Source organism: Betta splendens, chromosome 22 (genome assembly GCF_900634795.4).
Source record: "Betta splendens chromosome 22, fBetSpl5.4, whole genome shotgun sequence".
Taxonomy (NCBI): Eukaryota; Metazoa; Chordata; class Actinopteri; order Anabantiformes; family Osphronemidae; genus Betta; species Betta splendens.
Genome location: NC_040900.2, coordinates 225,161 through 236,499, shown reverse-complemented (window position 1 = coordinate 236,499; position 11,339 = coordinate 225,161). Strand labels below are relative to the sequence as shown.

Here is an 11,339-nt window from a genome sequence, read left to right as displayed (position 1 = left end):
CAGATTCTTTAGAAAAGAAAGCGACGCTGTGAGATTCCTCATACTAAAATAACGTCTTTGAAATTGATCTGACACAGATTGTTTTAAATTCGACTGGAAACAACTCGCTGATAAACAGAACGTGAGTTTGATTCTAAACGTTTATGAAATAATTACGTTGTGCGCCAATAGTGAGAATCTTTGCCCCGTTTGCGTCATTTCCCAAACAAACCACGTTTTCCGAGCAAGCCGGAAGTTGTTTTTTTTTGGCTCCTCGTCACCAAAACAACGTTCGTGTGTCCGCTTCGCCGTCACGTTCAGAGCGCTGACGGTTCTGTGTTCTCGCTCTGAAACGCTTAGCCTGGAGCCGTCGACGGGACAGACTCGAACATCGCCTTTATTTAGACTTGATTAAGCGGTAATTGGCCCTAGCCTTTAGCTTAGCTCTTAGCTTAGGTTCAGCTCCATGGCGTCCACAGCGGAGCTCCCGCAGCTCTGCCAGGAACGAGCTTCTTCATCCCCCGTGTTTCACTCCGGAACTAGGTCGTCTGTCCGGTCCCAGCACCCACACCCGGCTCACTCCGGCCCGAGCTGTGCGATGGTGGAGTCGGTGGACGACGCGGAGGGGCTGTATGTGGCGGTGGAGCGATGCCCCCTGTGCAGCACCTCCCGCCGCAGGCTCACCTGTGCCCGGTGCGTCCAGGCCGGAGACTTCGTCTACTTCGATGGGAGGAACGTGGAGAGGTGAAGGCGTCGATCCACAGGCACCCATACATTTACTTAGGGTCTTTCATTTCCACTCACAAAGACCTATTTACTATTAATGTTTGACAGTGGCTGTTTGGGGGACCCAAAAGTGAAGAATCTGGTTGATCACACAAGGAATAATAAAACAACTGAGTTACTAGCCAGCCTCGTGTGTGAGCAGCTGGGTCCAGTTCGCAGCTTGATTCTACACATGACGAACCATGGATCGACGTGTCTAGTTCGGCCTCGGCCCTTGAGCTGTGTGATAGGACAAAGAGCTTGTCAGCTCAAAGGCAAACACTTTAATGTCCGTGTTTCTTTACAGATACATAGAAAAGTTGGAGCGACTCAAGAGGCTGAAGGAGGAAAAGGAGCAGCTGCAGCAGAGGTAACGAAAGGTGTTAAAGACCCAGATGTTTGCGTGTCTGGAACCAGATTGTGGTGCTAACGAAGGTTTGTATCTTGTTAGAGTTGTCCACAACATGGACAAGAGGCTTCTGTCTGATGAGATGGTGAGTTCAGCTGTAGCTCAGTGCTTCTGTCAATATCAGTCCTCTTTGTTTTGGACGTTGAGAGAACTCCCAGACCTCGGTATGAAACGGTGTAAGAACACAGAACCAACCGCCACGTCTCCAATAGAAAAAGGAAAACAGAAGTGGACTAACAATGAGTACAGCTGATTGAGCTGAAGCACAATCTTTCTCTAATTCTAACTGTGTTAAACCATGACAACAGGGTTCATGGGCCAAATTTTGCTCAGCTGAACTGTAGAAATTCTAGAAATGTAAAAATGACTCAGCTTCTGGTTCTCTGTCACACACAAGCAAAGTAAATTATATTTTTTGTAGGCTTCTAGTACATTGTTACAGCTCGTTTCCTCCCGCTTCACTAAACCCACAACAACACAACACAATAACAGTGTGTATGTAGAGCTGCTGCTTTCATCCTGGTACTGTGTCTGAACATGTGACTATAAGCTAACAAGCTGCATTTTCCCCCAGAAATGGAAAATCATGTCTTGTAAGATGAAGATTGAGCAGCTAAAGGAGGCAGTTGCTTGGGGCAGCAAGGAGGTGAAGAGCGGTGAGTCATCTTTTCCCAGTGGCTGTGATAAAGTCAGATCTTGGGAAGCGGACACCAGTGAACTGATCAGAGTCTTCCTCTCTCCTCACCCTCTGCTGTAGATAAGGAGCTCCTGCTGCTCTCTCAGGGGGAGAGCCAGCGGTTGCAGCATCGAGCTGGTCGACACCAGGAGAAGCGGGATAAAATTGAGCGTCACAACCGTCGTCTGGGGGAATTGCTGGAGAAACGCAGCAAGGATCTGCAGAGCCGTCTGAGCCAGCTGGCAGATCTGAGGCGGGAGCACATCCTGGAGCTCACCACGCACATCTTCCCCACACAGGAGGAGAAGCAGGGCAGCAGGTGCGTCCACAGCTGACTGGTCTGCCTGTCTAACGTCCATTGTTAGACCAAAACGTCTCCACTGTTTGTCATTTAGAGACCCAGATGTGGTGGCAGAGTGTGACCTAGCCTTGACCTCCAGCACCGTGAGCGAGTTGGCAGAGGCTCGAAGGACCACCTACCTGTCGGGACGCTGGATATGGGATGACCAGAACGGTGAAACAAGCATCAGCATAACGGGACCTTCTGTTACGTTGCCCAGCAATGGAGACTGCTCTGCCTACTACACCTGGGTAGAGGAGAAGAGCTCCAACCAGGGCCCAGGTGAGAAGGCAGACAACCTGTGTAGTTCTGCGTCATCAGTGACTGGTTTAAAAATCATGGCAGCTGCAGCAGATTTACACTTCCTAGTTAAAGACATTCAGTTTTAGTTTACTGTGCAGAAAACTGGGCCTAATGATTTTAGACGTTTGTCAGCTACTTAGTAAAACGTGTGTGGAGATTGTCAGTCATCCAGGTGAGTTTGTCTGGAAGACGGTGATAGCATTCTTCTGTCCTTTCACACCACATCCATTTAGCTTCATGGGCCTGAGAGCACAGGTTGAACCTCCAGCTTGGCTTCACCTGTTAAGAATTCTGTGTCTCCTCCCACCACCACCACAGGGTTGTTTGTAGTGAGTACTGGGAGTTGGCCCAGTCCACTGTTCTGTCCCATCATAGGTAGAAACACTGATAGCACCAGCCCTCAGCTCATTAAGGTCAAGCCCAAGACCTGTGGCACTGATTCAGAAGACGTGAGTGAAGTTTACTTAGAGCATTCTCCTGTGCCTGTTTTGACCTTTGACCTTTTTGCTGCAGAAATGGACCACATTAACCCGGCTCACACCATCAGTGCTGCTCTATGCTATGCCACTCAACTTGTCACCATCCTGTCCCACATCCTGGACATCAACCTGCCCAAGAAGCTCTGCAACAGGTAAGGCCTGCTGCCGCGGCGTCCTGTGAGGGAAATGCAGTCACTGAATGTGTGTTTATTCCTTAGTGAGTTCTGTGGCGAGAACCTGAGCCGGTATCGCTTCACCAGAGCTTTGAGCAAACTCAACACCAACATCCTGCATCTCTGCTTCTCACAGGTGATTAATGATGTTGTGTTCTGTAGCAGCATAGATGTTCAGTAACTTTAATATCCCCAGTGTGACCTGGGCTGTGTAGAAAGTAACCTTTTGTTAGTGAATCTCTAGGCTGCTATTTGTTTACTCAAATTATTTATATTATACTTGCTAATACATTTACCTTTTGAAAATCTCATCTAAACATTCAGATGCCTGGTTCAAACAAAGGTAATTGTTTGTTCTGAAATTTAAGCTTCACAGCTGTGTGTGTGTGTGTGTGTGTGTGTGTGTGTGTGTGTGTGTGTGTGTGTGTGTGTGTGTGTGTGTGTGTGTGTGTGTGTGTGTGTGTGTGTGTGTGTGTGTGTGTGTGTGTGTGTGTGTGTGTGTGTGTGTGTGTGTGTGTGTGTGTGTGTGTGTGTGTGTGTGCGCGCGCGCGCGCGTGTAGCATGTCGATAGTGAGCAGCTCCATCCTCACCACAGTCTGCGGAACATCATGTTCCTGGTTTCCCCTGACAACAACAACCTGGGCAGGTAATACTGAAGACAGTTGACTCAGGTGCAGGTCTGTCTCATAGACCACCTAATTCCTACGAGTCTTACCTGTGTCCAGGACGGGTCCGTTTGAGGTCAGCGTTGACCTAGAGGAGTCGATGGAGTTTGTGGAGCCAGAGGCTGCAGGTCCGGCAGAGGAGAGCGGAGATGAGGAGGTGACGGACGAGGAAACCGACCTGGGTACAGATTGGGAGACAGTGCCCAGTCCACGGTTCTGTGACATCCCATCACAGGTAAAAACTCATGTCTGACTGGGATCAAACCCTTGTTTATGTTCACATGTAAGCAAACAAACAGCAGAATCAGCAGGACGTTAACACAATGTTGGTCGGCGGAGGATGGATCCACTGATTGGTTAGCACTCGTCCTGCAGCTTTGCCCAATTCAGGTCTCTACAGGCAGAAAAACATTAAATGTGTGATGGAACGCATTTATATCAATGTTGTAATAGGACGGAGTCAATGGCAGGTGACTTGGGACACTACTTAAAGAAAATGGCCACAGGTGTATGGCACAGATGGCAAAGATGTAATTGTGTATGGCCAATAAAACTAAAACCATCCTAAACGCATTACATCTAGAAAATTATTTCTGTAGCTGCGAATTATTGCCAGGACTCCCCGTCGTCAGTGGTGGCGGTTAAGTAAGGCACAGATAGTCTCTGCATGGCTTTTAAAGTCTCAATCAGTTGTGTAACATCACCTCATCTGCTTCTTGTCTTGTACAGTCCATGGATCTCTCCCAGAGTGCTCTGCAGGTGTCGCAGCCCTCTGCCAACACTGGAGGGATGATCTCATCAGCCGCTGCCTCCGTCACGTCCTGGTTTAAAGCCTACACCGGCCAGCGCTGATGCCCGCAACCAGCCTTTTACAGTCATCCAGTTGAGAGGTCAACAGGTCACTATTACGTGAAGCTGAAAGGCACCGAGAGGTTCCTCAGATGAACATGCCACATCACACTAAATGGTCGGCAGACATTAGGCCAAGAGAAATCCACCCATCGGATCTATTGACTCCACACAGTTGCTACCAACAGGCTCATCCTCCCCATGAAAGTTTAATGTCAAACTGATGCTCCACAGTTTCAGGAGGTTCAAATTACACAAGTATAAAGGAGGATTGTTGGTGAAATGAGAGTCAGTCAACAGTAGCTGGGGTTTCATGGGTAGTAAACGATTGTCCTGGTGACTCGCTGTGATGTCTGTGGGTCAGAACCTGGTCTTGGTTCCCTCCTCTCAGATCCACAGGAGAAACACCTGGATGGACCAAGACAGAAACTAGCAGAGTGAAGATGTGAATACTTTAATATCATAAGGATCAAATCTGAACCTCCGACTGCTGTTCTGGCCCATTGACCCTCCTCTGGCCTCACTATAAAAGGAATCGTTCGTTAAAATGTTTTAGTTTTGCTTGTTTTCATATTTGTATGTGACGTGAGAAACAAAAGGACTCCAGAACTTCAGTTACCTGGTGTTGGAGTTCATTCACAGTGGACTGGTTCTGAAAGCATTGCTATTAACAGATACCTGGTTGTGTTTAGATGTGTTACCATAGCAACGGTTGCAGCTGTTGGAAAGAGAAAGTATTCAGATGTTTTATTTTCTCTGTTGCTATGAAAGGTTTGGTTTACAATAAAAGTCTGTTATTGTAGTTTGTGGACTGAATGTTTTGTAAAACCATCTTCAGCAGGTCCGATCCTCCCAGAGCTGCTGCCTTTAAGGGTTTGGGTCCATGCTAGAGCACCATTAGTGTGCACCATAGAGCACAGAAGGGCTGTGCACGTGACAGCTGATCACAGATCCTCTGAGCTGAAGATTAGAGTGTAAGATATGTGTGGTATGCATGCTAGACCCTGGTGGCGCCGCTCACATGAACCGGGCTGCAGGATTGGATCAGTTGATTGTGTCAGCAAATGAGGTCCTATATGAAACTGCTGCTGTTAAAGATGAATGAAGATAAGACAAACCTCTGAAGAAATGTGAGAGTTAACTCATTAACCTTCAACCTGCTGATCATTGATGTCTTGGTGTTTAAACCTGAGCTTCCTGGGAGGAACATAATTCTGTTTCAGGATTTTCCAGCTCAGATTAGTGTTTGTGGATTAGCTGCTGGACTTTTTGAGCTGCTGCTTCTAGTCTCACCATGAAGGTCTCTGCTCGGTTTTCTCTGCTTTCTGCTCTTTTCTTTGTCTTCTGGCTTCTCTCCCGGGGGGTCGCAGGCCTCACCCCCCCCCCACGGGGGAGACTGGACCGGGGCAGATGTCAGCCAGCACCTCACTGTTATCTGGGATGAGCTGCGAGGCTTGAATGACCTCGTCCTGAGCTTGAAGGCAGAGGAGGTGGACCGGCGCCAGGCCCAGCGGAGGATGGAGAGTCGTCTGAGGGACCGGGAGGTGGAGGCTGAGCAGCAGAGACGAAGCCTGGACGGTCTGGAGCAGATGGTGGTACAGCAGAGGGAGAGGACGGACAAGGAAGGGAAACAGCTGATGCAGCTGGAGGAGCAGAGCAAAGGTGGGAGAGCATAGGAGTCCGGAACCAGACCAGGTCTGAACTCGTATAGTTGGTTCACATTGTCGTTCTTGTGTTGCAGCTCAAGTACTCAAACTTTCAGCTGAAGTATCATTGCTCCAGTCAAGACTGAACGTCAGTGAGCATGTAGTGGAAGACCTAAGGAGAAAGAACACAGGTCAGACACTGGGCCTGCTGCGTCCGGTTCTGATACCGGTGGGATCTTGTCAGTGTTTTCTCAGTGACCAACAAGTGACAATGTTTTGTTAAATGTAGCTAATGGACACGGGCCCGGGTGCCGTGGTAACACTGTGCTGCTCTGCCTCCACAGCTCTGGCTGCAGAGCTGCCATTCCTGCAGACGAGACTGAGGGCGAGTGAGAGCACGGTAGAGCAGCTGAGGAGGAAGAGCGCAGGTCGTCTTCATCGTTTACGCTTTGGGCATTAAATCTGTTCTCAGCTCTTTAGAACAGAACCTGATCACAGAGGTTCTGGCCGTAGGAACTGTTCATTATAGAGCGTGGTGACTTGTTTGTCTCCAGCTTAGTGTGTCAATGTGCTTTCTGTCCTGGTTTCAGTTCTAGCAGTGCGACTATGCAACAGTGAGGCTCTAATGGAGGAGCTGAGGATGCAGATCTCAGGTCAGGTCTACTGGGCTTCATTTGTCGGATTCACACAAACACTCAGACATAGAACTGGACCTGAGAAAACAGGTGACTTTGGGACTTTGTGTTTTACATTGATGGTTGACACAAGTTCCATTGTCTTGCTTCCCTGCAGCGTTTCCAGCTTCCAACAGTTCGTCTTGGTCAGAAGCGACAGAGCTGGAGACTCGACTGAACATCATCCTAAAGCAGCTGAACAGTGAAGGTGATGGAGCAGATAAAAACAGGATGAAACATGAATCCAATAGAAATATGGTTTCATAAAGTTGTGAGGCTCCTCTCACTTTGCAGGTTCATTAAACTAGAGCAGACGCTTTGTTTAACAGAACATCAGTCTCGATAGTAGACTAACAGGGAGGACGTTAACTGTACTTGATGCAATTGACTGCTCGAATTAGTTTAGTAAATTGTTGATCTCATCTACATGATGGATCAAACGTAAAAATGAGGATGGGTGTGTTTGTTTCAGCTCTGCACAGTCGGCTGGACTCTCTGGAGGCAAAACTGAACTCGTTGGCTGCTGCTCTGGGTAAATGATCCAGCTTTGGTTTCTCCTGTCTTACTGTGCATGTGTTTGGTCAGTGACGAGCACTGCTGTCGTTTCTGATACATCCAGGTCGGACGGATCAACTGTTTTCTCGGATGAAGGATGCAGAGAAACAACTGGACCACGTCCCAGCTGAGATCACAGGTGAGATGCACCTTCATCCTTCACACGCACAGAATTGCTGCGTGGTTTGTTTGAGGATTCTGAGTAAACACCAGCACTGTGGTTTCAGCTCTGAGCAGCAGACTTGGTGCTGCTGAACGGCACCTAGAGGAGCTGCAGGCACGAAGCACAGGTGAGGAACAGGAACCACGTTGGGCCTGTAGGATGGGGAGCCTAGTAAAAGCTGGCTCGGTTCTACCACTGTGAACCATACGTTGTAAAAAAACTAAAAACGGACGGTTGGGGCTCTGCTCTTGCACTGGTCACAGCTGTGACCAGATGTTGTGATCTCTGGTTTCCGTCCTTATATCAGCAGGGAGAGAGTCAGGACAAAATCATCACCAGCAACACTTCCATCGCCCAGTTCATCTACTCAGAGATAAATAAAAAACAGTTGTAGTTTCCACCAACTAAAGAAGCACATAGAAAATCAAAGTAGAAGTCCTTCACTGCGGCAGCGTTGGGTCCCATCCATAAGCAGCACAGGCATAACATACTTTCAACACAGGTCCTGTCGTTCTGCTCTCAGATGAAACTTCAGAACTGATGAACCTGGAGGAGAAGCTGAACTCAAGCCAGAGTCTGCAGAGGAGCATGAACACAGGTGGCGTCTGGCTGTACCTCCGCCGCCAGTCAGGGATGAGTCAACCTACTCACATGTGCGTCCTTTTCAGAGCTGCTGAACAGACTGAGAGTCACTGAGAAACACTGGGAGGCTGCACACAGACAGAACACAGGTACCCGATTGTCTGAATGTTGGACTTGTGTCCTGTTCTTCTAATAATGATGATCGCTGAGCACATCTTTGTTTGCGTAAATAAACAAGTCCATCACAGGTAGTATTTTAAAATCAGTTCCTGATGTGCTGTGTTTTCAGACCAGTCTGTTCAACTGTCTTCAATGGAGTCCAGGCTGTCAGACAGCAGCAGCAACACTACAGGTGGATTTACTGGAGCTAGTATAAATGATCGGTTGATTCATCTGACTGATCTCTGACGCTCTCTTTAGCTCTGGAGCTCAGAGTAAGAGTCAGTGAGAAGCATCTGGACGATTTGCAGACCAACAACACAGGTGACACCTTTGCTAATCACTGACTTAATCACAGAAGATCTGACTCGAGAAACATCATCTCAGTTTTGTGTTTAGATTTGCTGAATAGGCTGAGAGTCTGTGAGACAAGTCTGGAAGATGTGAGGATGGAAACCACAGGTTCAACTATTCTGACACTGATGCTTTGTTCAGATCTGAACTGCACTTCATATTTCCAGTTGGGGCTGTTTAATAGAGTCCAGACTGGCAGATGTCAACACCACACCACAACTTAAACCGCTGCTATGTCTGACTGATCTGTGATGTTTAATCTTCCTGTTTAGAGCTGATGCGCAAACTCCGAGTCAATGAGAAACACATGGAAGAATTGAGAGGAGAAAACACAGGTAACAAATGGTTTAACATTATCTGGAAATACATTTGTATCGATGTGGGAACTCTTTTACACAGCAATCCAAAGACCTGCAGTTCAAAGCGATGGGGGCTTTAAGTTCACAACCTGTCACTCAGGGCTTTTTGTCACAGAACAGGATCAAACGCTCCATCTGTAGATTAGCATGTTAGCGCTACAATAGCTACAAACTAAAACTTGAGGGAAATCCAACGCGTCTCCCTGAGGAATGCCTTCCTAACAGGCATCAGGTCGTTTTGTGGTTCAGTCTTAACCCTCAACAGTTTCTCCTCAAGGTCAGAGCTTCACACTGATGGACCTGCAGAGGAATCTGAACACAACCGAACGTCTACTAAACATAATCAACACAGGTGCGTGTTTGTTTAAGCATCCACCAATAACTAGCTGTGCTGAAATACTCTGAGCTATGATCATGTCTCTGTTCAGAGCTGGAGAACCTGAAGACTGAAAACACAGGTTTTTATTATTTCAACTCAAACATTTGTCGGTTGTACAGACTGAATCCATGTGAGTCTGGTTCTGGTTTTCTTGTTTCAGTTCAGTTTGGTCAGATTTCTTTGTTGGAGTCCAGACTCTTGGGGAACATTTCAGGTGAAGGATCTTCTCTGTTACCTTCTGTAGTTGAGGGATTTACTCTCATTTGTATGAAGTAAATGTAATGTCATAGCAGGAAACGTCAGCTTTAATGGTCCACAGACCAGGAGCTTTGTCTGCTTTCAGTCTTTGTGATCAAACACAAAGAAGCAACCTCTGTGTGAGGCTGAAACATGGAGCCCCTGAGCTGAAGCATGACTGGTTTCAGGATGTGAAGTGCAGCTGGTGGCCGTCGGCCTCAGACTGCACGAAGCTGGGGAGCAAGTGGACGAGCTGAGGTCACAGAACACAGGTGATGCATGACTGTCCAGCAGCATCATGTCAGCTGCTGCTGCTGAAACTGAGCCTACTCGTGTTTTTAGCCACAGCTGCTGAACTGGGCACTGTCTCTGAGCAACTGACGATGAATCGGAGGGAAATTGAAGGTAACAGAACATGTTTCTTACACAGTATAAAGGAATGTTTCTTTATTAAGTATTCCCTCTCAGAGCTGCAGCTGCGTGTTACGGATGGTGAGGCCGCAGTGACCAAGCTGATGCAGGAGAACAAAGGTAAACCCAGTCTTCTCTCTGTGGAGAATCAGGCCCACTGAGAGGGTGAGAGTGGATTTAGCCATCTGCTAATGTTTTGTCATGAGCTCTGCTTGTCTCCTCGGTGCAGCACAGTCACTTCTGCTGACAGAGGTCAACTCCACACTGAAACTGGTGGGATCAAAATCACAGGCGAGTCATAGTTCTTTTTGTTTGGCTCAGTCCTGTAACCATGTTGGTTGCTATAGAAACCCTTTTCTCTCTGCAGAGCTGGAGAACAGACTGAGACTCGGGGAGACACAGCTGGACCGCCTAAAACACAGGAAGAGCTGGTAACTGCAGTCTCATATTTGAATCGCTCCTTCATGTTGCACTGAAAAGCTAAAGCTGATGCGATCTTCTTCAGCTATGAGTGCCCGACTGGATGAGAGCAACACTCGTCTGCAGCTGATCACGAAGACCACACAGGTTTGATTTTCATCTTTCTTAAAACATGAATGGTTCACATCGAGCGCTAAACTGTGACATCATCTGCTAGATAAGTTGAAAGTGGCTTTTTCAGCGGGTCTGACTGATTCAGGATCAGTTGGTCCATTTGATGAAGAAAGGACTCTGATCTTTTCTAAGACCATCACCAACATCGGCCAGGCCTACAACGCCTCTGCAGGTCAATTGTGTTCATGGAAGACGTCATGTTTGTTTGCTTCTGTTGATTCCATGTTGTCTTCCAGGCGTGTTCACGGCTCCTGTCAGAGGACTTTACTTCTTCAGCTTCACCGGCTGCAGATTACCTGAAAGGTTACATGGGTTTATCCCTGTACAGGAACAACCAGCCGGTCGTCTTCAGCTTAGACCTGAACAACCATGGGCGGCTACGCCTCCACCTCCAACGCTGTGGCTTTGCAGCTGCACCGAGGGGACAGTGTCCGCCTCCGTCTGCCGGCCAGCTACCGGCTCTACGACGACTCCCGGAACTTCAGCGTCTTCTCTGGATTCCTGCTCTTCCCGCTCCAGGATGAGGCTATGGGTGAGACGCCTGCTGTTCCTCTTCCACACAGCAGTGTTTAAACTGGACAAAGGATG

The 11,339-nt window shown here is 47.9% G+C and overlaps 3 protein-coding genes across 8 annotated transcripts; all 3 read left to right on the top strand.

Annotated features, from left to right (window-relative positions):
* Nucleotides 1–211: 211 nt before the first annotated feature.
* atg14 (autophagy related 14) lies at nucleotides 212–5,440 on the top strand. 2 transcript variants are annotated; one of them, XM_029138041.3, is made up of 11 exons: nucleotides 212–723; nucleotides 1,052–1,114; nucleotides 1,196–1,238; nucleotides 1,728–1,809; nucleotides 1,911–2,148; nucleotides 2,225–2,451; nucleotides 2,986–3,103; nucleotides 3,170–3,260; nucleotides 3,685–3,770; nucleotides 3,850–4,024; nucleotides 4,519–5,440. In XM_029138041.3, exons 1-11 carry the CDS (start codon nucleotides 446–448, stop codon nucleotides 4,639–4,641), a joined length of 1,524 nt encoding a protein of 507 aa, XP_028993874.1. In that variant the 5' UTR covers nucleotides 212–445; the 3' UTR covers nucleotides 4,642–5,440. The 2 variants fall into 2 exon arrangements, with proteins under 2 accessions (XP_028993874.1, XP_028993876.1); XM_029138043.2 differs by having other exon boundaries at nucleotides 583–723; nucleotides 814–1,114.
* Nucleotides 5,441–6,145: 705 nt separating this feature from the next.
* LOC114847983 (uncharacterized) lies at nucleotides 6,146–10,801 on the top strand. 5 transcript variants are annotated; one of them, XM_055505406.1, is made up of 20 exons: nucleotides 6,146–6,300; nucleotides 6,380–6,475; nucleotides 6,629–6,712; nucleotides 6,875–6,937; nucleotides 7,077–7,166; nucleotides 7,431–7,490; nucleotides 7,578–7,652; nucleotides 7,741–7,803; nucleotides 8,200–8,274; nucleotides 8,345–8,407; nucleotides 8,548–8,610; nucleotides 8,679–8,741; nucleotides 9,044–9,106; nucleotides 9,408–9,482; nucleotides 9,559–9,588; nucleotides 9,670–9,723; nucleotides 9,935–10,018; nucleotides 10,089–10,277; nucleotides 10,387–10,588; nucleotides 10,663–10,801. In XM_055505406.1, exons 1-20 carry the CDS (start codon nucleotides 6,156–6,158, stop codon nucleotides 10,682–10,684), a joined length of 1,659 nt encoding a protein of 552 aa, XP_055361381.1. In that variant the 5' UTR covers nucleotides 6,146–6,155; the 3' UTR covers nucleotides 10,685–10,801. The 5 variants fall into 5 exon arrangements, with proteins under 5 accessions (XP_055361381.1, XP_055361380.1, XP_028993866.2 ...); XM_055505405.1 differs by having other exon boundaries at nucleotides 9,559–9,723; nucleotides 10,089–10,151; nucleotides 10,215–10,277; XM_029138033.3 differs by having other exon boundaries at nucleotides 9,559–9,723; nucleotides 10,387–10,448; nucleotides 10,525–10,588.
* On the top strand, nucleotides 10,782–11,324 carry LOC129602947 (complement C1q-like protein 4; the record flags this gene model as incomplete). Its single annotated transcript, XM_055505715.1, is given in 4 exon segments — nucleotides 10,782–10,923; nucleotides 10,988–11,045; nucleotides 11,047–11,119; nucleotides 11,121–11,324. Coding segments are annotated over 4 exon segments (477 nt in total), but the record flags the coding sequence as incomplete, so codon positions are not given.
* Between the last annotated feature and the right edge of the window lie 15 nt (nucleotides 11,325–11,339).